Consider the following 25,039-nt stretch of genomic DNA (forward strand, 5'->3'; position numbering starts at 1 on the left):
ACCACTTTCTTGGGAGAACCCAAAGATGAACCAGAGTTGTCACTTCCTGCAGTGAGGGTGACTCCGTGGCCCTTTATCATATTAGCCATGGGGTGTCAGGTGCTCACTTCACCTCCTAAGCCTCTTATAAAATTGGATTAAAACTCATAGCAGCAAACTTGTAGAGCTGTGGGGAGAACTCAGTAATAAAATGCATTTTTTTAAACACTTGCTGCCCAGAATGGTATAGCCTCAGGGACACGGGCATGATGGAGGGCATGGGTGAGAGTGAAAACCAGTGATTAAAAGGGAAGTCACGCATGTTCCATGTGTGAGAAAAGCCCTGTAGGTGCTGCTGATGTTTGGGGACTCCCCAACAGTGGCCAGTCCCCCCACAATTACCCCCAGAGTGAAGCCACTCCCATGGCGAGGGGCTTCCTGTCAGCTCTGTAGCCCTCCCCTCATAAACGTTAGCCAGCGAAGAGGCCAAAACCCAAAGAGAGGGGGGGAAAGTAACTTGGAGGAAAGAGAGAATGAGAACAGAAGAAAGCAATTCTAGAAAAAAACCTTATGCATATATATTATCCTCAGAGAGCGAATAGAAAGTTCACTAGCCAGGAAACAAGTTTAAATTTGCCTTTTGAAAAAGAACATTCAAAGAACCAGAAGAAGCTCTTGGAAATGAAAAACCTGAGGATCAAAATTCAAATGGCAACAGAAGTGTTGGAAGAAAAAAAAAACAGAATGAGAAGATAAAAAGAAAAAAAATGTAGACAAGAAAATTAGATTGATCCAGGAAGCCCAACATATGACAAAGAAGAGTTCCACAGAGAGAGGCCAGAGAAATTAAAAGTGGAAAAATCACCAGTGACATCATCCAAGAAAGTTTGCCAGGAATGGAAGATATGATAGAGCCCACTGAACGTACAGCACCACAGGTGAAAAATAGACCCATACCAAACCCACACTGTGAAAATGCAAGATGTGGAGAATAAAGAGAAGATGGAGCAGTTTCTACAAGCTTCCAGAGAGAAAGGGAGTGACAAGCAGAAAATGAGGAAGCAGAACGGTTCAGATTGTTCAAATGCCCAAGACTGGAAGCTGGAAGACCTAAGGCAAGGGAATATATCCACTACTCAGAACACTTGTCCTCAGCCAAACCACCAATCACACAGGAGAGCTGAAGGAAAACACTTTCTCTGGAAATGCCCAGGGAGTATACCTTCCCAAAATAAGGACACAAACCAAGAAACAGGAGACCTTACCCCAAGAAACTGGAGCTACATCCCAGGAATCCCAGGAGCTGAAGAAGAGGAGCCAGAATCACAGCCGGGCAAAAACTGCCCCTGTGTGGAGAAGTTAGTTCCACCTGAGGGGCCTGGGGAGAGAGAGAGTCACAGACACACAAAAAAACAAAGGCAATCACTAACTCCAGGAAAATCAAAAAACAAGTCCTAGAAAATAGAAGTGTTCCTTAGTGCACACTGTTGCACTGTGAACAATATTTTCATATAATAACATAAGCACTGAATATTCATTTAAACAAAAGTTGTGATATAACTTTTGGGAGAGCAATATGCCTAATAGAGCTAAATCTATACTTTCAGGAGTAGGAAATCAATGGACAATGTTCAACTGGTAAATCCAGAGATGTGTAAACCATTATTTGGGAAGATGGAAGCAAATGCCAGAGAAACAGCCAATAGCAACAGCAGTGGCTGCCCTCGGGGAGTGAGACACAGTGCTTTGTTTAAAACAGTTTTTTTTAAGCTTCGCACAGTCTTCAGCACACAGCCAAACACTCTACAAGTATTGCTACTATTAATTTTGACAAGAAGAAAACATCCATACCTTCGAGGGGCTCATCGCTGAGCCGGGGAGCTTTAGGTAGTTTGGAGAACACTTGAGAGCTTACTATGTGCCATGAATAGCGACACATTTAATTTAATAGATGAGAAGTGCACTTACAGGATCAAATAGATTAGAAAATGTGCCTACTTATAAGAAAATAAAGACACAGAGAGACCTGAGGTCAGCAAACTACAGCCCATTTACCCACCATCTAGCGCACACCATCTGATTTTGTGCATCCAGTGAGCTAAAAATGGTTATTTACATTTTTTAAAAAATATTTAAAAAAATTAATTTTTTGCTGTGTTGGGTCTTCGTTTCTGCACGCGGGCTTTCTGTAGCTGCGGTGAGCGGGGGCTACTCTTTGTTGAGGTGCTCAGGCTTCTCATTGCGGTGGCTTCTCTCGTCACGGAGCATGGGCTCTAGGCCCGTGGGCTTCAGTAGTTGTGGCACTCGGGCTCAGTAGTTGTGGCTCGAGGGCTCTAGAGCACAGGCGTAGTAGTTGTGGCGCACGGGGTTAGTTGCTCCGCAGCATGTCGGATCTTCCTGGACCAGGGCTCAAACCCGTGTCCCCTGCATTGGCAGGCAGATTCTTAACCACTGCGCCACCAGGGAAGCCCGGTTCTTTACATTTTTAAATGGCGGGGAAAAAAGAGTCACAATATTGCATGACATGTGAGTAGTACATGAAGTTGAAATTTCAGCATCCATAAGTAATGTTTTATTGGAATGCAGCCGTACCTCTTCTCTTTCCCTTGTGTTCTCTCTGGTGGCTTTCGAGCTACAACGGCAGAGCTGAGTAGTCAAGACATGTGGCCCTTGACAGAGAGTTTGCTGACTCCTACGTTAGAGGATGAGGGTGTGGGGGACAGGATGGGGAGGATCAAGGTGGGATCCTGGAGCAGGGGCACAGGGGCAAGTCTTCCGGTACCTTGTGGATCGCCCGCTGTCCCTCTGACTTTACCCTCTCACACAAGTCTGCGTTCATTTTTTCTGGGAGGGCCTACTGCGTGCCACCCTCCAGAGATAAATGCTTGCCCAGGCCAGAGCCAGTCCCTGCCCTCGCTCACGGAGCCTACACTCTGTCAAGGGGAGCAAGGTGAGTCAAAGGCAATCAACAGGAGCGAGTAAGACAGGGTAACCAGCAGTGATTCGGGCTTTGATGGTGGGTGGCCCCTCTGAGTGGTCAGGCACCGTCTCTTGGAGGAGTTGGAGATGATAAGAAGGAGGCTGCCTTGCGAAGAGCTGAGAGGAGCACACACTAGGAGGCCAAAAACAGCACGTGCAAAGGCCCTGAGGCTGGACGGTGCCTGGAGCATTTGAGGAATAGGAGAGAGCTGGGAGCAGAGAGGTGACAGCGGCCTGCCAAGCCACAGCGGGGAGCTGGGTTTCGCGAGCACAGCAGGCACCAGGGGAAGGTTCCAAGCCAGGAGGTGACACAGACCCAGGTTACATATATTGAACCCTTGAGCGTGCCTGGGAAGTGAGGTGCCCAGCTCCACCTTTGGTACAAGGAGGATGGGCCCAAGTGACATGGGGGAAGAGCAGGCACCCTCTCCCATCAAAGGCAGATCCGCCTGAAGCTCACCCTTGGCACCCAAAGCGGGTCGTCCAAGAGGCCCTTCCTTGGACAAGTCAAGAATGGCCCAGCAGACCGCACTCTGGTTGCAAAGCATTTTTCCTCGAAAGAGGGGAGTATTCCTGCGCTGAATCCCCTGCGTCCCCTGTCAGGGAGAGAAAGCTAAATTTAAAGGTGTGTTAACTGGGGCAGTCTGATCCAGCCGAGTCTGATCCAGCGTGCTTCAGCCGAAGATCCACTGGGGCCCCGCAGTTCAGCTGTCCCCACACCTGGCAGCAGCTGCCCTGCCTCACCTGCCCCTCCACATCCAGAAAGCTGTTACTGGCACATTCTCTTTGGGAGGTCGACCGGGTGCCCCACACCTTGCCGGGCAGCCGGTATGTGGGCCCTGGAGCCAGACAGGCCTGAGCTTAAAGCCCAGCCCACCACTCCCCATGTCCTGGAGCATGGCACCCTCTGAGCCTCAGCTTTCTCATCTGCAAAATGGGTCTAATGAGAGCACTCACCTCACAAGTGACAGGCACTGCTCATTACCTCTTCTCTCCCCAACATTCACTGGCTTAAAAAGTATGTTCTGAGCACGTGCTGTGTGCCAGGTACTGAGGCCACGGCAGTGAATGACACCGTCCAAAATCCCTGCCTTCAGGGAGCTGACGTTCTAGAGAAGACGCAGCCAGTAAACAAGATAAAGTAAAATATATGTTCGGTCTGAATGTGGTAGTTCTACAGAGCTTCAAAGGAAAGGGGTGTGAAGTGTCAGCGGGTTGAAATATTCTGTGGGGTTTCTGGAATGTTGGGTGTGTCTGGGGAAGTGTCCCAGGCAGGAGGAACAGGAATGCAAAGGCCCTGAGGTGGGAGTGAACCTGGGAGCTTTGAAGAAGAGGAGGCCAATGCTCCTGCCTCCCCCTCTTCCTTGGCCCCTAGTGTAAAGTCCATATTTCCCAGCTTCCCCTGCTCCTGGGTTTGGCCTTGTAGCTAAATTGTACCCAATGGGAAGAAGGGAAGATCTCATGTGCATCTTGCAGGAAAAGTCCTTAAAGGGAAGAGGTGCACCATTGTTCTCTGAAACTTCCTGCTTCCTATTGGCTGGAATGCAGATGGGATAGATGGAGCTTGAGCAGTCATCTTGTATCAAGAGGTGGAAATTCAAGTGCTGAGAAGGGCAGAGCCAGAAGACGCAGGAGCCTGGGTCCCCGTCACAGCCCTGGATTGCCTCCCTCAGAGAGGATTAATTCCTATCTAATTCAAACCTCTAGCACTGGGGGTCTTCCACTCCATGTAGCCAATCCTAATTCCAACTGATGCATTACGTAAAGTGCCTGTCACATGATGCCCTTTGTTCATGCCTACTACGATTTTCCTCTGTATTAGTAAAGGAGAATAAGAAATGTGCCCCGCCCTTAAGAAGTTTAGAACCCCAGTGGGGGAGTCCACGGGCCTGACTCTCAGCCCCAGCCAGCTGTGTGACCAAGGGCAAGCAGCCTCGCCTCTCTGTCTCAGCTGCTCCAATTCCAAAGAGAGAGGATTGGCCCCAATAATCTCCAGGAGTTTGGAGAAGGGAGGGTTGGGCAAACTGCAACAGTGAAAACAGGAGAAAGATGAGAAAGGTGATGAACAGTGAGATTTGGACGAGCAAAAGAAAGGTCTTTGGGAGGGGGGTGGGGTAGGTCCATCAGGGCTCCTCTGTTGCCAGCGCCACCTGACCCGGTGGGTGGACGGCGGATTTATCAGCCTGTGGAAGGGGACACCCAGGAGTTCCCTCTTCCTAGCTGGGTTTAGGGCAACCTAATCTGACTCACCAGTTCCACATCATAGAGTCCGTTCATTTCTTTTCTTTTTTTTTTTTTGGCCACTCGGAATGTGGGATCTTAGTTCCCCTACCAGGAATCGAACCCACACCTCCTGCATTGGAATCGCGGAGTCTTGACCACTGGACTGCCAGGGAAGCCCCGATTCCGTTCATTTCAACACCCAACTCCTGGTCCCATTTTCAGTATTAAGAATCCCTTTGGTTGCAAGTGGTAGAAACCCCCTCCCGAAGCCACCAAAAAGCAAAGACCAGCTTCCAACACTAGGCAGAGCATGAACTCCAGGCATGGCTGGATCCAAGCATTTGAATTCTCCCCGAGGGGTTCAGTCTCTCTGCTTCCCTTGGGCTGGTTCCTTCTCAGGCAGGCTGATGGGCTTAGTCACTAAGGCCAGGTCCACGCCCCTCACACAGCAAGATGAGAGGGCTACTGTTTTGTCCTTTCAGGGCATAGAAGTGGGGTCTTACTCTGAGAAGGGTGGGGAAGGCTTCAGAAAGATGGCGAGAGCTGGGGATGCCCGCTGGACAAGGGGGTAGGAGACATCCCAGGCAGAGGGGACAGCCAGGCAAACTCCTGCAGTTCAGCGCTGCCAGACTGGGAGATACTTGGTAGGAGCAGGAGACGAGGCCCGGGGGTCAGCTGGAGGCTGAACACGGAAGAGCCCTGAGTGCCGGACTGAGCATCTGAGGCTCTATCCTCGGGCAGTGGGGAGCTATGCAAGGGTATAGAGTGTGGAGTGGGGGGGACACAACCACGTTTTCATCCCGTGTTGGTGCAGTGGAAGGTGTATGATAGCAAGGCAGAAAACTGGAGGCAACCAGGAGAGCAGGGAGGGGGCTTCTGTGTCACCAGCCTGCACCACATGGCTTGCCTGGGGCGGGGTGGGGTCAGAGAATTTCTGGAATCAAGTCAACAGGACTGAAATGTGGAGGGTGAGGAGCCTGGCACTGGGGAAGTCTGGGAGACTGATCCATGGTGTGGCTACCAACTGGCTTCAGGCTGGTAGAAGGCAAGAGACAGGAGAAACTGGTATTGCCACCTCCAGGGACTGGAAGAGCCATCGCGTCTTTGTGATTCAAAGTGGCTGGTTCTTGGATGCCTCCAGAGATGGGGAGCTCACCCCTTATGACCCAAATAAACCATGGACTCAAATCTATCCCCCTAGGGTCAGGCACAGCTCCATGCCCCATGCCCACACCATGGGGGCCTCCCTCACCCAGGCCAGCCCTTGTTGCTTTGGGCACCTGACACTGTCTCCTTTTAAGACTGTCGTCCAGAGCTTCCCTGGTGCACAGTGGTTAAGAATCCGCCTGCCAATGCAGGGGACATGGGTTCGAGCCCTGGTCCGGGAAGATCCCACATGCCACGGAGCAACTAAGTCCATGTGCCACAATTACTGAGCCTGCGCTCTAGAGCCTGCGAGCCACTACTACTGAGCCCGCGTGCCACAACTACTGAAGCCCGCACGCCTAGAGCCTGTGCTCCGCAACAAGAGAAGCCACTGCAGTGAGAAGTCCACGTGCCACAATGAAGAGTAGCCCCTGCTCGCCGCAACTAAAGAAAGCCCGTGCGCAGCAACGAAGACCCGACACAGCCAAAAATTAATTAATCAATTAAATTTTTTAAAAAAGACTGTCCTCCAGTCTCAACACCTCTGGTTTCTCTGGTTATTCATTCCAGGGAAGAGCCTCCCAGAGCCTCTTGTGGGACAAGGACCCTTGTGGGACAAGGACCCCTGGGGGTCCTGGGGAGGATGTCGATGTTTCTCAGACACCAAGTATCATGGTTTTGCAGGGAGAGAAAGCAGACCCCTTCGACCTCCTCCCATCTCTCTGGCTGCATCAAGGAGAAAGTCTCCATGGGGTGCCAGGGTGTTGGGGTGTCTTAAGCACAGGCTCATGGCCTTGCTGAGCAGAGCAGGCAGACTTCCATCGTGGGCCTGGGGCCGCTGAAGTGGCTGGTGTGACTCTAATAGTGCTGCTGGGTTTCCGCTGTGGCTACTTTGACGTTGCATTTCTATTTTGGGCAAGTGTTGATGGTTTGCCATATATGGTTGGCCTCCAGTGACCCCGCTAAATGCCGGCTGCAGGGTCCCCAGCCCCTTGGTCCAAAGCAGTTCCCGTGGCTGGGAAGGGGGGGCTGGGGCACACCCTTGGATGATCCCACAGCCAGATCCATGGAGCACAGGGAGACTGACGAGCAGGAAACCTCCCTGCAAATGCTGCCAGCATTAGTAAATTACACCACCACAGAGAAAGACGTCCTCCCCCTTGCTCGCTTCCTACCTGCTTCCTTCACTGAGAATAACCCTTTGCTGGTTGGAGGGTCCCCTTCCGGAATGCTCCCCTTGGACTTACTGTCTCCTGTGTAATGTGAATGGGATCGTGCATTTTGTTTTGTATCACATTCTGGTAGGTGGTGGTTGTTTTTGACAATCAGAGATTTTAGCATTTTCATACACATAGTTTCCTAGTTTTTGTTGCATAATATTGCATGATATTGAATATCTATAATTCTTGTAACTGGGCCTCTATTGCCAGAAGTCACATGACACCTTAGAGGCAGAGACAGCCTTTTGGGGTACCAGAAAATTAAATTCTGGGCATCTTGCTTCATCACCCTGCTGAGATCAGCTTCATCCTTGTCCAAGCGGAGTCCTCCACTCATAGAAAGAATTGTAAGGGAGATCGCAGAGCGACAGCTGGAAGCCAGGCCCCCAGGCCATCAAATGCTCATCAGGTTGTCCTCTGAGCTGGAAGCTGGTGCTGCCTGGCCCTACAGAGGAGGAAACTGAGGCTGGGAGGAGGCAGCACCTGCCTCTGGCACAGCTGCGTTGGCGCTGTGGAGGCCCCACTCTTACGGCTGCTCTGCCAGGAGGCCTCCAGTTCCAGATGATTTTTTTCCTGTGGCCCCAATTTTCCCTTAATGTCGTTGATGATGATAAGGATATTCATAGTGGTTGACATTTTGAGGGCTTTCTTTGCTCCAGGCACCAGCAGCCCTCTCCAGGGGCCAGGTACTGAAATGAGATCCTTGTTGTTAGAGGAGTTGACTGAGGGCGTTGGAATCCCAGTCAGAAGGGTCCACCGTGTTGTCTGCGCTCTGTGGCTTGCTTACCTCCCCGGACGGGAAGCTCACTCTCCTTCCCCTCCCTGTGCTCGCTTGGCACTAGCTCCACGCTCCAAGGTGTGGGTTCCCGGAATGGGCAGGGGTGCGCGCCCCGCAGCGCCGGGCCGGGGAGCGGCGTGGAGCCCGAGAACGCCGCTGGCCCCCGCCCGGGCCTCGCAGGAGGCGCCTGGGGCCTCGGAGGCGGGGCGGGGAGGGGCCGCCGGCGGCGGCGGCGCGCTAAGCAGACCGCAGTACGGCCGGCGCTAGGACCCGCGGGGGCCTCCCAGGCCGCCGCGCCTCCCGCTCCCCACCTCCTCAATCCCAGCCTTCCCCCCCAAAATGAAGAAGCGGAGCAACTTGCTCCAAGTTGTGCAGCCGGGGCCGCCTCGGGGTGCGCAGCCGGCGCGCGGGGGCCCTCCTGGGGGCGGGCGCGGGGTGCGGCCCAGGGGCGACCCCTGAACAGGTGAGCGCGCCGGTGGGGATGGTGGGGAGAGACGGTGGGACAGTGGGGGGACCCCAAGGGCTCGCGGGTGGAGGTATGCCGGGCGAGCGCGGGAGGGGCCGGTGTGCGAGCGCGAGCGTGCGCGTCCGGGGCGCGCGTCCGGTACGCGGCTGGGGCGGGGGTGGTTAGATGCGACCAGGAGCGGGGTGGGGTGGGGTGGTATTTTTGTGGGTGCGGGTGTGCGCGTCTGCAAGCCCCTGGGTGTGTGTATCCGCGGGTCCACGTGGAGGGATGTGCGCGTGTCTCCGAGCTGCGTGTGCGCGGCCCTGCGTGTAGCTCTGCGTGCCCAAGTGGCCCAGCGTCTGGCGCCCAGGTGTTCAAGTGTGGGTTTGTGTGTGGTGGTGGGGGGGGCCGGTACACACGGTTCCAAATGTCCGAGAGTCTGTGCGTGTTCACACGTGTAGACGTGTGTGCACAACTGTCTCTAGGAGAACCTGCTTTTGCTTGCATACCCGCGTGCCTGTGGGTACCTGTGTCCACCTGTGTGTTTCTGTGTGTACATGGATCAGTATGCGTGTGAGTACACGTAGGGCTGGGGATTTCTGGGGGCACATATTCGAGGAGCAGAGACTCACCCCTCCCAACCTGTCCCACTGCCCAGCCACCTGGTGGGGTCCATGGGGGAAGCAGGGGGCGGAAATGCCCCAGCCCCAGCAGCAGCGAGGGACTTTGTGTGTCCGTCCTGGGTTGGCGTGGGGTGGGAGAGGGGAGAGGCTCAGCTGGCGGCCACAGGAGCCCAGCAGGGCTGCACTGCTCCGGCCCCCACCCCCTTCAGGGTCAGAGATTCTTAGGAATGACCTTGAATCATCCCGTTTCCTTGTCCTGTCCCTGCCTACTTACCAGAAAAGAGGAAGAACCAGGCTCCATTAGGTGGCTGCAAGCTCCCCACGCACTGTGTGGGCTGCTGGGGCCTGAGTCAGCCCCTGGCCACTTGCTCTGTGCCTGCCTTGTGCCTCAGTTTCCCTTTGGGGATGATGGCGGGGTCAGGCTCCATGCTAAGGAACTCTTCCAGGGAAAGACCACCTCCCCAGAGGGGCTTGGGGAGCCCCTACAAGCCTGGGGAGGCCGGCTGGCTGTCACCTCCACCTGGCCTGAGCTGGAAGTGGTAGTCATGGCCCCTGGGGCCCCAGCCTCGCTTGAATCTGGGCTCTCCAGCTGGTCTCTGCCCCCTCCCCAGGGGAGCCCTCGCTTCCTCCACGCCTGGCACCCCTCACCCATCTCAGCCAGGATGCCAACGGTGAGTACCCCCAACCTGGGTGCCTGTGCCCCGGCCCTTCCTCTGCTCAGTCCACAGGAGCTCCACTCCATGGGGAGCGGGAGGTTTACTGTCTGACCCGTGGCCCCTTGGCGGTGTGTGCCAATCTTCCTCTATCACTTGCTCTTGCTCTTCTTTCACCCTTTCCTCCTGCCCTCCTGCCCTGGGCCCCTGCTCTGTGACTCTGATATGTCCACTGCTCGCTCCCTCGCCCTCTCTCCTCTCCTCTCTCCCTGTGTGCTGTTTGTGGTCTCTGCCTCAATCCAGTCTTTCTCTCTCCTCTGGGCCTCTCTCTCCCCTCACCCCGCATCTCTCTCATGACCCCTTTCCCCCTCTCGGCACCCCCCCGCTAGAGGCGCTGGGCCCCAGGCACCCAATGCATCACCAAGTGTGAGCACACGCGCCCCAAGCCCGGGGAGCTGGCCTTCCGCAAGGGTGACGTGGTCACCATCCTGGAGGCCTGCGAGGTGAGTGGGGAGGGGGTGTGTGCCTGGGGAGAGGGGACTCCGCCAGGAAACCATCCCACCGACCCCACCTGGCTCCCTTCCCGCAGAACAAGAGCTGGTACCGCGCCAAGCACCACGCCAGCGGGCAGGAGGGGCTGCTGGCGGCGGGCGCACTGCGGGAGCGCGAGGCCCTCTCTGCGGACCCCAAGCTCAGCCTCATGCCGTGAGTCGTGGGGAAGAGACCGGGACCGGGTCGGGGTCAGCGGGGCCCGGCCAGCCATGCCCAGCGCGCCTTCCCGCCGGCCGCAGGTGGTTCCACGGGAAGATCTCGGGCCAGGAGGCTGTGCAGCAGCTGCAGCCGCCCGAGGACGGGCTGTTCCTGGTGCGAGAGTCCGCGCGGCACCCGGGCGACTACGTGCTGTGCGTGAGCTTCGGCCGTGACGTCATCCACTACCGTGTGCTGCACCGCGACGGCCACCTCACCATCGACGAGGCGGTCTGCTTCTGCAACCTCATGGATATGGTGGAGGTGCGGCTGGCCACAGGCCCGGGACCCCAGAGCCCATGCCCCCCCATTGCGGAGATGGAGGGATGCCAGGCTCCGCCCTATCCCGACAGCTGGCTGGACATGGGACCCAAGAGGTGTCTGCTCCCCAATGGGGGGAAGGAGGGGCTGGTCTCCATGGGCCACCAAACCCTACAGTTGGTCTGAGTCCTCCAGGTCCCACCTCCAGAGACTGGGGTGACTCCTCTGGGGACACCTAGGAACCTCCAATTTGACACCAATGCCAAGACACTCCCCATCCTCCTGTTTCCTGCTAGTCTGCATCCTTTCCTGTTCCCATGGAAACCAGCCTAAAGAGTCCTGTGGGAACGAACCCCCTCTCCTCTTCCCCAGCTCCCACCCACCCCATCCAGAGGTTCCCCCCTAGGAAGGGGATGGGATGCAGGGGTTCCCTCACCCACGGGGTGGGCTCATGGCTGCCTCTGCCCTGCCCCACCCTGCAGCATTACAGCAAGGACAAGGGGGCCATCTGCACGAAGCTGGTGAAACCCAAGAGAAAGCAGGGCACCAAGTCAGCGGAGGAGGAGCTGGCCAAGGGTAGGGGCCCCCGCCCTTCTGCTCAGTGTTAGCCTGGACTGGAGAGGCAGGGCCCTGGGGCCTGGGCACAGGGCCAAGGCCACATCACCTGAGCAGGTCGCTGTGCCTGCCTCTGCAGGCAGAAGACCTGGGCTGCCCTTAGGCCGGGCGGGGCACAATATTGATCTGGTTCTCACACCTGCTGCTTCCCCCCACCCCAACCCCTGCCTCTGTTCCCATCATCCCTGAGCCAGAAACCCTGGGCAGATCCTCGACGTCCCCCACCCTCCCACACCCCCTCCATGGCCAAGTTCTAACACCTGTTAAACCTGACCCCTCCCCAGGACTTCCAGTGGTTAGGACTCTGCGCTTCCACTGCAGGGGGTGGCAAGGGTTCACTCCCTGGTCGGGGAACTAAGATCCCACAGCCACCTGGCGCCGCCAAAAAAAAAAAAAATCCGGCCCCTCCCTGCCTGGCTGCCCCTGCCCTAGCCCAGCCTCAGACAGTCCAGTCGGACCACCTCTTCCCTGAGGGAGTGTCCTCCTTCTTCCCAAACCCTCCCCTGTGGCCGAGCTATCTTTCCTGCTTCATCTACAAAGCCCTTCCTCTATTCCACAAGCCCCTGGGGTTGTGTGACTCCTCGTTTCCTCTCATGCGTCTGTACTGTTGTGTCTTCTATTCCCCTCACGTGAAATGCTTTTCCAGCCCTTGAGGAGTGAAATCCTCCATGCTCAGAGCCAATGTGCCCTACCGTGGCCACCCCTTTTGAACCTGGTGATCGTGGCTGTCTCCTTGGAAGTGTCTTGGGGATGGCATCTGGGTGGAGGCTGGTGTCACCGTGCCTGATTGTACTCAGGGGCTCGTGATTTGGAGAGGGGCTTTGGGGAGGTGGAGGAGGAGACCTACAGAACCTGCTGGGAGCGGGGGGGGAAGAACACAGGGGTGCTTGAGAGAAAGATCAGGGAAGCTGGAACACAGATGATGACTTAGAGCGCTGGAAGATTCTGGAAGGTTCCAGAACCTTTACCAGAAGGTTCTGGAAGCTTTACCAATCTCTGTTGTATTTTTTGGCGCGTGTGTGTGTTCCTGGGTGGTCAGGGATAAAGGATCGTAAAGGAAGAGCCTACAGGGTCCTTGGAAGGACACAGTCTCCAGGTGGAACAGAGAAGGACTCTGTTGCTTTTGGCCGCCCGATAACTGGTACCAGGAGTGCGGAGCCTCAGACACGCCCTTGGGCCACTGTGGGGACGCATGCCACACGGCCTGGTCTCCCGCCAGGTGGAGCTGCCGTGGGAGGGGCTGGCACCTGGCAGCCCTCTGACCGGGTCTCCCCCCGACAGCCGGCTGGTTACTGAACCTGCAGCATTTGACGTTGGGAGCGCAGATCGGAGAAGGAGAGTTTGGAGGTGAGCGGGGGGTTTGGCAGGGGCTGAAGGAGGGTGGGTGGGGTCCCAGAGATGAATTCACATCCACATTTGATACCTACTTGCTGTGCGGCTGAGAACCCAAGGGCTCCTCTCTGTGAAAGGAGGTTCACGACAGCCGGTGCCAGGAGAAAGGTAGTTCAGGCAGGCGCCCAGCGGGTGTGAGCCCTTCACAACCCCGGGCTCTGGCTCACACTGGTCCCTCTGGTCCCTCTGGTCCCTCTTTTGTTTTGTTGTTGTTGTTTTTCCCGGCCGCACTGCATGGCATGCAGGATCTTAGTCCCCAACCGGGATGGAACCCCCGCCGCCTGCAGTGGAACGCTTATTCTTAACCACCAGATTGCCGGGGAAGTCTCTGTTCCCTCTCTTTTGATGCCGTTGCCTGAAGTTATTATCCTGGAAGACCCCGGGGCCTAGATCAGGGCTCACAGACCTTCTCTGGAAAGGGCTGGAGTGTGTGTATTTTCCATCTGTCACATCTGCTCAGCTCTGTCCTTGTAGCAGGAAAGCAGCCACAGGCCGCAGGGAGATGAACAGGCATGGCCGTGTGCCAATAAAACTTTATTTATGGACACTGAAATTGAATTCTGTGCAATTTTCATGTCATAAAATATTCTTCTCTTGATCTTTTTTCAACCATTTAAAAATGTAAAATCCCATTCTGAGCTTGCGAGCCTCGCAGAAACCCACGTTGGGACTGGATTGGGCCCGAGGGCTGGAGTTTGCAGACTGGTTTAGGTGATTCTCTTTGCTCAGGGATCTGGAACTTGTAGGGGAGCGGTTTCCAGGCCTGGGGACCCACCGCTGCATTGGCATCCTTGGGGGTCAGTGTGAGTGGGTATGTCCCCGTGTCTGTCCAGTCTCTGTGGGGTCCTGATCTCCTCCCCCACCGGCCCCCAGCCGTCCTGCAGGGTGAGTACCTGGGACAGAAGGTGGCCGTGAAGAACATCAAGTGCGACGTGACAGCCCAGGCCTTCCTGGACGAGACGGCGGTCATGACGTGAGTCCTGGTGAGGGGAGGGCATGCTGGGGTGGGGGTCCAAGCCACCTTCACCGCACACCCGCCTGCCCCCAGGAAGATGCAGCATAAGAACCTGGTGCGTCTGCTGGGTGTGATCCTGCACCAGGGCCTCTACATCGTCATGGAGCACGTGAGCAAGGTGGGGGCAGGGCCCGAGGGTCGGGCGGGGTGCGGCGGCCGAGCAGCCTCCAGCAGCCCTCACCCCACCCGTGTCTCCCACACAGGGTAACCTGGTGAATTTTCTACGAACGCGGGGCCGGGCCCTTGTGAACACCCCCCAGCTCCTGCAGTTTTCCCTGTGAGTGGGGCTCCCGGGGGCAGGGAGACCGAGGCACGGAGCAGGGAGGAGCCTGGCCTTGGGAGTCTGTGGTCCAGGCACCCGAGCCCCGTGCCCGCCACCCCTCCACTCCAGGCACGTGGCCGAGGGCATGGAATACCTGGAGAGCAAGAAGCTGGTGCACCGAGACCTGGCCGCCCGGAACATCCTCGTGTCCGAGGACCTGGTGGCCAAGGTCAGCGACTTTGGCCTGGCCAAAGCCGAGCGGAAGGGGCTGGACTCCAGCCGGCTTCCAGTCAAGTGGACGGCACCCGAGGCTCTCAAACACGGGGTGAGCCCCCCTTACCCCCCAGGGCCCTTGGAACCCTAGCTCCACTGTGCGACCCTGGGCCTGTCTCTTGCCTCTCTGAACCTCCAAGGGACTGACTCCGCCTCCCTGGTAAGCCCTTGGCCCATAATTGTTCCTTTTAGCCCCAGTCTGGGCCTTGGTCTCCTCATTTCTGAAACAGTCTTGGGCTCAGCAAGTGAGAGCAAGAATAACCTCGTTCTTACACTGAGTCTGGGTTGGGGGGTGGGACGGATTCAGAGGCAGGAGCCTATTGGGAGGAGACCTGGGACTAAAGGTCAACCCAGGGGGACTTCCTGGAGGAAGCAGGGTCTGGGGCAGAAGCCCTGAGGGGTCCCTCTCCCCCTGATCTCCGGCCCCACAGAAGTTCTCCAGCAAGTCGGACGTCTGGAGTTTCGGGGTGCTGCTGTGGGAGGTCTTCTCATACGGCCGGGCTCCATACCCCAAGATGGTGAGCAGGGGTGGGGGGGCGGCACTGGGTCCCCCGCAGGTCTAGGGGTCGTGATCCTGACCCCCAGCCCGCACCGGCGTGCCCTCTGCCCATAGTCGCTGAAGGAGGTGTCAGAGGCCGTGGAGAAGGGGTACCGCATGGAGCCCCCCGAGGGCTGCCCGGGTCCCATCCACGCCCTCATGGGCAGCTGCTGGGAGGCTGAGCCCGCTCGCCGGCCGCCCTTCCGCAAACTGGCTGAGAAGCTGGCCCGGGAGCTGCGCAGCGTGGGCGCCTCGGCCCCCAACGGGGGGCAGGATGCAGACGGTCCCACCTTGCCCCGCAGCCAGGAGCCCTGACCCTGCCCGCGGGGCCTCGGGCCCCAGAGAACTGAGACAGTGGGGGGCACAGGGTGGGGACTCGGGCCAGGCCTGAGGAGCGGCAGGGCCAGCAAGCTGCCCGCCCGGCTCACATCACAGGGGCAGGCTGCGTCGGGGTTGGGGGGGGGCTCTGGGCAGCCCGTGGGCACCACGGCCCCAGGGAAGTGAAGGATTAGCGCCTGGATAAAGACTGGTTCCAAGGACTGGGTGTCTGAGTCTCTCTCTGCTACCACTCTGGGGACCCCATCACTTACTGGGGGTGATCTGCCTGCCCAGTTGTCTGCCCACTGAGGGGTTCACCAGGCTAGGACCTTGCAGCCCAGAGGGGCATATATTTCCCCTGGGATGGGGCCAGGAGACCCCCCCAGGCCAGGGATCACAGCCACCCGTAGAGCCACTTGCCATCACCCACGGGTCCGCCACCTCCTTTGGTGGCAAAGACCCCACCGTAGCCTTCAGGGTCCCAGGTGCAAAGGACACTGGGAGAGTGCCAGCGGCTGCGGACATCCGAGTCCCCTGTCCTGGCATCCTCTTTTCCTCAGCCTTGCCCCTCGTCCCCTCCTGGGGTGCTCCAGTGTGGCTACATCCTCCACCTGTCACGACCTAACAGCCTCACCCGGTGACTCCAGGGAACACTCGCTGAAAAAAAGCCAGCCACACGGCCTGTCCCAAGGCCCTGACCCTCCCGTCCACTCTCGAGCAGGGGCTGGGGCTCCGGGCTTGCACCCCCAGCTTCAAATCCTGACTCGACCCGTAGCTGTGTGGCCCGGGCTTGCCGTGAGCCACTGCGTCAAACTGAGGGCATGTCTGGGATGGGGGGTGTTAGTGCTAAACTCGGGGTGTCCTGGGCAAACTAGAGGGGTGGCCCTCCTCCATGGGACCCCAAAGCCTCCTCTATGATCAGGCGTCTCTTCCGGGGGAGACATGAGGACCCTGAGGGCTCACACCAGTGAAGGACTGAGAGCACACAGCTAGTGCTCAGCTATTACCTGTGACTGTCAGCCACCCTCTCTCTGATGACGCTCCCAGACAGCCAGCCTCTAGGTTGCCTGGAGAGGGGGTTTCTGGCCAGCTCGGTGTGGGCCCCTCCCCAGGACCCCCTGAGCTGGTAAGGGGACACCAGGCCACAGCGCGGCCTCCCACCTTGACTGCCCCACCCCTGCCTGAGCGGAGCCTGAGAAATGTCTCAAGGTCACGCTGACCTCCTGCAGTTCCCCCCTGAGCCCCGCCCACCCTCTGGCCTCAGTTTCCCCACCAGCACCTGAAGGGGTTTAGCGATTCTTCCTGGGGGAGAAATGAAGGGTGGGAGGCTGGAGGGGCTGAGCGTGGCCTGGCCCCCGCCTAATCCAGATGGAAGGTGGCCCCGCACTGCCCTGGCCTGCCCCTAATCCGGTGCTCTAAGCTGACACAGCGTCTGGACCTTCAGCCGCATCCTGCTAAATCGCCAAAGCCCCCTGGGCCTAACACCCAAATCCCTCCTGCGCCTCTTAACCCACCCGGAGCCAATTAGCTAAATGGGGCCTGTGAACAGAGCAGCTCTTTAGCGTTTCCAAGTGATGAAGCGTTAGGGGAATTACCTGCCCCCACCCCACAGGGCCCCAGCCCACCGTACAGGCGGGGCAGCTGAGGCCTGGAGGGGCCCCAGGAGCCTCTGGAAGCACTCGCCGGCCCTCCGGCCTGGGCTCAGGGCTTCTGGGGCCTCCCTGCCTGGCCAACCCCTTGGGTATCAAGCCCCCTGCCCACCGGGCCATCCCTCCTCGTCCAAGGCTGCTCGCCCCTGACCCCGACTTCTCCAGGGCCTGCAACCCTTTGCTGCATGTGAGTGTGTCTGAGCGTGTGCACTCTTGCCGTGTGTGAGTGCCTGTCTCCAACTCTTTCTCTTTCTCCGTGTGTGCCTTTCCCCTACAAAACCAACATTCCCTACATTCCCTTATCTATACAAAGCCAGCAGAGATGAGATAAGGACTTATCTCTGCTTCCTCTGCACTCACTCCCTAGTCCATCCACGGGCCTGGGTCTCCCGCCTCGCTCCGCCGCTGGGACAAACTCCCTCTGTCCTCCTCCTGGGTCTCATCCTGCCCCCTCTCAACCCCAGTGCCCCTCCTCACTGTTTTAAGGGCACCCCCCCCCCCTCCCAAGCCCCCAGGCTCCTTGGACTGGGGAGGGGGTTGGCAAACCAGTCTCAGGGGCTTCCCAAGATCCTGCTCCAGCTCTCAGGCCACTGCCTGAGGGACAGTCCCATCATCCACCTGTCCCAAAAACAGGGTCCGGGTATACCGGTCCTCTTCCCTCCTCCTCAGACCTTCTCCCCCCAGATTTCTCTCCTGCCTCTCCCCCAACCTTGCTCTGACCAGGCCTCTAGCATCCTCCTGGCCTCCCATCTTGCACACAATAGCTACTCATCCAAAATGCCATCTGTGCCCCTCCCATGCTCCACAACCTCCCATGGCTCCCCAGTACCCGCCCCTTCACACCCAGTCTTGTCCAGAATTTACAGCCTTGTACTCCATCTCCCACTCTGATCACCTTCATTGAAAGAGCAACCTTCCCTCCCCTGCTTGAGTTTTCTCACCAGGCTTCTGACCACCTGACATGCTATATTTTACTTATATAGTTACAGATTATCTGTCTGTCTGTCTCCTCCACTAGGATGCCAGTTCCAAGATATGTGTCTGTTTTGTTCACTGCTGTGAACAGTACCTGGTATACAGTAAGCTCAATAAGTGTTTACTGAGTGACTGAAAAGTGAACTTCTATTCATACCTCAAAACCCAGCTAAAATGCCCCATACTCCTTTGCCCCGCACAGTGCCCAGGGGGCCAACTGGAATTGCCTTCACCTCTGGGGACCTCAGCTTCCCCAACCCCCATTGACATCTGTGAATCTGAGAGGTTCTTTTTCTCACACCAGATGATAAAAAAAAAAAAAGCCGTAACAGTGGACATTCATTAAGCACTCCCTGTATGCCAGTCACTGTACGATGCTCTTTCCTTTCATCAGCTCATTAAGTCCCTGTGAGAGCCCCATGGGGTAAGTCCTGTTGTCGACGTCTTACAGCTAGGGAAACTGAGGCCCAGAATGGGGGAGGCTCTTGTTTATATCCTACAGCGAGGGGTGGCAGACCGCGGCTAATGGTGTCCCTCCAACCCCTGGAACCCAGCCCTCCCTGTGTGGCTCAGAGCAACCAGCACCTGGGCGGGAGGGGCCCCCTCAATTAATCACCTTGCTAATCCTCCTTCCACCCGACCCCAACCCCCTCGAGTCTGGCTGGGCCAGGCCAGCAGCAGACAGAGCTGGGCCGGCAGGGGCTGTCAGAGGGCCCGCTGGTAGCTGTGAGCACTGGGCAGGTGGGCACAGGTGGGCCTGGGTGGGAGCTGGGGGCACAGAGAACCCCCTAGGGCAGAAGACTGGGGGGTAAGGAAGTGTTCCTTAAGGCAGTGTCCCAGTTTCTGCCTTCCTGGGGGTCCTAGACACAGAGACAGAGATAAAGGGAGACAGAGGCAGTCAGGGAGAGCTCCAGAGGGAAAGAGAAATAGAGGCGGCGGGGGTGGGGGGGGCGGACAGAGACACAGAGAAAAATGATCAGAGAGAAAGAAGTGGAGACAGAGTCAGGTGATCCGACATGGACAGAGAGGCTGGGGAGGCAGAAGGAATGCAGGACCCAGTGGAGGGAGAAGCCCCTCCATATCTTACCCCAGACCCAGCAGGGGCCGGGGGCTCCCCCGCCCTCCCCAACCTCAGTCCCTCCCATGTCTCACCCGCCGTCTGTCCTGCCACCGCCCCGCCAGGTGAGGGCGAGGAGCAGCCATGTTCCTGAGCCCGGGCGAGGGGCCAGCTGAGGGTGGGCGGCCAGGGCCTGGCGAGGAGGCCCCCAAGAAGAAGCACCGGAGGAACCGCACGACCTTCACCACGTACCAGCTGCACCAGCTGGAGCGGGCGTTCGAGACCTCCCACTACCCCGACGTTTACAGCCGCGAGGAGCTGGCCGCCAAGGTGCACCTGCCCGAGGTGCGAGTGCAGGTGAGGGGACCCCCTAACAACCCGAGGAGGGAGCCGGTGCCAGGTATGAACCCTCCCAGTGTATGGGAAGGCTTCCCGGAGGAGGGGACATGGGACTGGGGCCTCGATGTTTGAATTTGCCGTCTAGAAAGGAGAAAGGGCATTTTTCTAGCCCTCCAGAGCAATGTGTGCGAAGGTGTGGAGGGGTGAAATAGGAGGCATTTCCACAGAGCTGGGTGTGGAGGCAGGCAGAGGTGGAGGCAGAGAAGGAGCTTGGGAAGGGACTCAAACGCCGAACTTAGCGGCTGGAACTTCATGCCAAGGGCCAAGAGAGACCAGGAGGGAGGCCAGGAAGCCTGAGGGGCCCTGGGCAAAGCAAAAGGCAAGGAGAGCCTGGATTCAGAAGACTTTGGGGCTGATTTGATGGGGGCCAAGAGGCAGAGATCCTGCTCTCAAAACAGCCATCCCCTTGTGGTAGGTAACACCATATGTTGGCACTGCAACAGGTGGGGGTCAGGTTAGACAGCAGGCAGAACCCGGAGAGGCTGGGAGGCCCAGAGCAGGAAAGAGTAGCCTCGCCTCACCCCACCAGCCCTGACCCAGGAGCACCTCTCTTGTTGCTTCCAGGTGTGGTTCCAGAACCGCCGGGCTAAGTGGCGCCGCCAGGAGCGTCTGGAGTCAGGCTCCGGGGCCGTGGCAGCCCCGAGGCTCCCCGAGGCCCCAGTACTGCCCTTTGCCCGCCCTCCCGCCATGCCACTGCCCCTGGAGCCCTGGCTGGGCCCTGGGCCCCCAGCCGTGCCGGGACTCCCGTGCCTCCTGGGCCCGGGTCCGGGGCTGCAGGGGTCCTTCGGGCCCCACACCTTTGGTCCAGGCTTCACGGACAGTTTCACCCTGGAGGAGGCGTCCTTGCGGCTTCTGGCCAAGGAGCACGTGCAGGCTCTGGACAGGGCCTGGCCATCGGCCTGAACCTGGTGCCTGCCCAGCCCTCCCTCCTCAGCCTGTCTGTGGCCACCCATGCCGGGTCCCCCACCCCACCACCACCTCCTTACCCTGCCTTGCAGGGTAACTGGCACCCGGTTTCAAGAAAGAGGTGGCCAGAGGATCCCCGGCCAGGGGGATGGGTCCCTGGCCTGGTCTCAAGGGAGTGTGGGGCCTCAGTCTCCCCATCTGTCAAGTTGGCGTGGGTGGGCTGGATTCTGAGGTTCTTAGACTGCAATCAGGAGCCACTGGGGTGTGAATTCTGAGTTGATGAGTCTAAGTCCCTCCGCCTGCCGCCCTCTCTCTAAGAAGTAACAAGTAACAGCAGTAGCAGCTCATGTTCAACCCACCCCCTTTCACTGTGTGCTCCCCATGTGCCCATTGCTTTACCCCACGAGGTGGGCATGGCCACCAGCCTCATCTTTCAGGGGAGGAAACTGAGGCCCAGAGAGGGGAAGCCAGTTTCTTGAGGCCACACAGCCAGTAGGGGGCGGAGCTCTTTTTAAACTCATTGCCTGACTCCATCACCCCAGGCCCCATGCCGGACCCAGGCTGGGCGCTAACAGGGGACTCTCTGCTGAGGCTGGGCGAATACTGTCTGTCCCTGCTCCTCCCAGTTGCCACGGTGTGGCTTATGTCCCCACTGGCCACAGCCCCCATCGTGTCTCCCAGCCCACTGTGTGGGTGGGGGGGGTCGGGGCCCTGGTGACAAGGCCAGCATTTGTTCTGTCCAACCCATGTCTCCCACGTGGCGGTCCTCACCTCCCTTCAGCCAGGGGATACAGGGCAGGACCCGCCCAAGACTGTCCGGGTCTGGACTGGGTTGAGAACCGGGCTCCTGACCCTCACCCAGGCCTCTGTTGAAGAGTCTCAGAACAACCACCACGTCTGGAAGGGGTTCCGTGTGTGTATATATATAGTAACAGCTTTACTGAGGTAAGATTTCCGTAAAGTTAATTACACGTGCTTAAAGCATACCACTTGGTAAGCCTTGCCGTCTGTGTACATTCCTGGAAGCCTTGCCACGGTCACATGACATGAGCACCTTCAGCTGCTGCGTGCCTCCCCAGTCCTCTCCACCCCGCCCGCCCCTCCCCACACGACCATTCGTCTGCTTCTGTCCCTGGACATTCACTTGAGTTTCCTAAGGTTTTATAGAAAGGAAACCACACAGGATGTCTTCTTTACTAGGTTTTGTCTGGTTTCTCATGCCGAGGACAATTATTTTGAGAGACGTCCAGGCGGACCCCCTTTTCTTGGTGAGCCCTATTCCGTAGTAGGGGATACACATCTGTTTATTCACTCCTCTGGTTTGCTCTGGGGTGGGTTCCAGCTTGGGACAATTATGAATTAAACTGTGGTGGACATTTGTGTACATGACCTACACCTTCATCTTTCTTGGGGAAATCCCTGTGTATGGATTTTAGCCGTTCTCAGGTGTGACACGGCATCCCGCTGTGGGTTTACTTTGCTTTTCCCTCTTGACACGTGGTGCTGAGCACCTTTCCATGTGCTCGTTTGCCATCTGTGCATCTTTGGTGAAATGTCCGAATCTCTTATCCATTTCTATATACTAACAGTAAGCACTTGGAAAAGGAACTATTTACATGTTTAAGATACCATTTAAAATAGTATCAAAACCATCAAACACCTTGGAATAAGTTGGACAAAAGACGTACAGCTGCTTGACACTGAAACTCAAAATATGGTTGAGGGAAACAAAAGAAAACGTGAGTGAATGAAGGGATACGATATACCCATGGAGTTGGAAGGTTCACAAGATGTCAGATCTTCCCCAAATGGATCTACAGAGTCAACGCAATCCCAATTAAAATCCCAACAGACCTTTTTTTTTTTTTTGGTAGAAACTGACTAAATGATTCTAAAATTTATATTAAAATACAAAGAACCTAGAATAGCCAAGGCAATCTAGAAGAAGAACGATGCATTTGGAGGACTTACACTATTAGATATCGAGACTTTTAGAAAGCCGCAGTAATTAAGGGAGTGTGGTTTTGGCCCAAGGATGGACAGGCAAGTTGACTGATGGAACCAAAGAAACAGACCCACATGTGAACGGTTGCTTGATTCACACCAAAGGCATCCCTGCACATTGGAGAAGGATTACCTCTCCAGCAAAGGGACCTGTATATGGAAAATACTGAACCTTGATCCCTGCCCCACACCATACACAAACATTAAATGGATCATCAATCTAAGTGTGAAAGGCAGAACACTAAAGCTTTTAGGAAAAAACTGTAGGGGAATGTCTTCAAGACCTTGGCACTTGGCAAATATATTATAAATGGAAAGTAAGGAATATTATACATCAGCAGAAAGACTGGACGTTGTAAAAGTTAAGAACTTATGTACATCAAAATATACCATTAAGAGAGAGCATAGGCAAACCACAGAGGGGGAGAAGAGATTTGAAACATTGACCAGCAAAGGAACCATAGCCTTGGCAATTAGAAAAAGGACAGACACACCAATAAGAAAAAGACAACCATTTTTTGGTTTAATGGGCAAAAGACACTTCGGTAAAGAGTCAATCCAAATAGTCACAACCTTATGAAATGGTATTCAATGTCAATTGTTATTAGAGAAATGCAAATTAAAACCACAACAAAATATGCCCTATATGCCCATCAGAAGGTCTAAAATTAGACAGTATTTTGTGCTAATGGAACAATTTACACTTCACAAAACTTCGGCCGCATCCACCCAAGATGTTGTTCTGTTTGTACAACACAAGACTACACGACAAGGACAGACAAGGACCATATACAGAGCTGGGCTGCCAACAGGGAGGAATCTCAGCAACGTTGCTAAGCGAATGAAACCAGAACAAAAAGAGGACGTACCGTAAGCTTAGACGTCTGTGAAATTCAAGAACAGGCAAAGACCTCACCTATAGGCTCTTCACAAAGCTAAACATAGAATTCCCATACGAACTAGCAACTCCACATCCAAATATACACTCCAAAGAACTGAAAGCATTTTCCCCCTCAAACAACAAGAAATCTCGAGATGGGCAATTCAGGGCTGCGGGTGCTGGTGCCCCATTCTTGGTGGCATTTGTCCTCATGGTTGCAAGGTAGCTTCTGCTCATTCAGATATTGCAGCTGTATTCCAGAGAGGGGGAAGATGGAAAGACAGAGGCAAAATGCACGTGCCAGCTTTGTCTTTTTTTTTTTTTAATGTGGAAAACAATTGCTTTCCCAGAAGCACCACCCGTGGGGCATCTGCTAACTCAGCGTTGGCCCCTCAGCTGTGGGGTGTGTCCATGAGGGTGATGCAGTGACAGAGTTGTTGTCCCCAGTATCCACAAGACATAGGGAAGCCTGTGTGCAGTGGGAAGCAGGGTTAGCTCAAGACAAGGAAGGGGAGGGGATGAGGGATGAGTAACCTCGGCTGTCACCTTCCTGGGCTTCAGTTTCCTCAACTGTCAAATGCGGCTTCAGAAGCTGTCTGGCCCCAGCAGGAAAGTGAAGAGGAAAGTGCTTGGAAATACCCCAGGGAACATTTGCACCTGCTTTGCTTTGCACATGCGTGTTCATGGTCCCCTCCCTCCCTTTCTTCATGCCCCCACTCAGATGTCAAATCCTCAGATAGATCTTCCCAAACATCCCTGGCTACAGGTGCAGCTCTTCTCTCTGTAGGTCCCGTATTCTCCTTTCTATCCCTCCACACACGTATCACCCCTGAACCTATGACATATTCACTCATGCATTTATCTGTATCCTGTGAACCTCCAGCCCCACCTGCCTCACCTCATATGTGGTCTTAGTGGGTTCAGTGCTGCATCCCCCCCTGGCACTGAGCCTGTTGTCAGTGCATAGGGGTTACTCAATGAATATTTGCAAAATCAGTGAACTGAGAAGGCAGGCTGCAATACTGGATGTGTCCAGCAGGTGGCAAGGCCTCACCACAGGTCGCCCTTCCAGGCTCATCCAGAAGGTACCTGGATGAAAGTCATCCTACGATGTAGGACAGGTGTCCTGATCTCCTGGACCAGTGCCAGAGAAATACAACATGGACTATGTGTCAGTCTAAATCTAGTAGCCAAGTGGATGGAAACAGGTGACATCAACGTTGACAATGTATTTTATTGAACCCAGCTTATCCCAAACATCATTTCAATGTGTCGTCACTATAAAAAGCTATTGGGGGCTTCCCTGGTGGTGCAGTGGTTAAGAACCCGCCTGCCAATGCAGGGGACGCGGGTTCAAGCCCTGGTCCAGGAAGATCCCACATGCCGTGGAGCAAGTAAGCCCGTGCACCACAACTACTGAGCCTGCGCTCTAGAGCCCATGAGCCACAGCTGCTGAGCCCGCGTGCCACAACTACTGAAGCCCGCGCGCCTAGAGCCCGTGCTCCACAACAAGAGAAGCCACTGCAATAAGAAGCCCATGCTCCGCAACGAAGAGTAGCTCCCGCTCACAACTAGAGAAAGCCCGTGTGCAGCAACGAAGACTCAACGCAGCCAAAAATAAATAAAATTTTAAAAAAAGAGTAGCCCCTGCTCGCCACAACTGGAGAAAGCCCGTGTACCAGCAACAAAGACCCAATGCAAC

At 56.2% G+C, this 25,039-nt stretch overlaps 2 protein-coding genes across 2 annotated transcripts; both read left to right on the top strand.

Moving 5' to 3' along the window:
- Positions 1 to 8,715: 8,715 nt before the first annotated feature.
- Positions 8,716 to 15,604, top strand: MATK (megakaryocyte-associated tyrosine kinase). The gene is given in 15 exon segments (XM_082650095.1): positions 8,716 to 8,788; positions 9,256 to 9,343; positions 10,005 to 10,039; positions 10,041 to 10,064; positions 10,436 to 10,549; positions 10,636 to 10,751; positions 10,838 to 11,057; positions 11,537 to 11,630; positions 12,951 to 13,016; positions 13,935 to 14,034; positions 14,110 to 14,194; positions 14,280 to 14,353; positions 14,468 to 14,663; positions 15,043 to 15,129; positions 15,225 to 15,604. Coding segments are annotated over 14 exon segments (1,467 nt in total). The 5' UTR covers positions 8,716 to 8,788; positions 9,256 to 9,327; the 3' UTR covers positions 15,465 to 15,604.
- A 3,688-nt stretch (positions 15,605 to 19,292) lies between these two features.
- Positions 19,293 to 20,450, top strand: RAX2 (retina and anterior neural fold homeobox 2; the record flags this gene model as incomplete). Its single annotated transcript, XM_082652564.1, has 2 exons — positions 19,293 to 19,505; positions 20,112 to 20,450. 2 exons carry the CDS (start codon positions 19,293 to 19,295, stop codon positions 20,448 to 20,450), a joined length of 552 nt encoding a protein of 183 aa, XP_082508690.1.
- Between the last annotated feature and the right edge of the window lie 4,589 nt (positions 20,451 to 25,039).

The sequence above is a fragment of the Grampus griseus genome (genome assembly GCF_964374135.1).
Source record: "Grampus griseus genome assembly, chromosome: 3".
NCBI classification, from domain to species: Eukaryota; Metazoa; Chordata; class Mammalia; order Artiodactyla; family Delphinidae; genus Grampus; species Grampus griseus.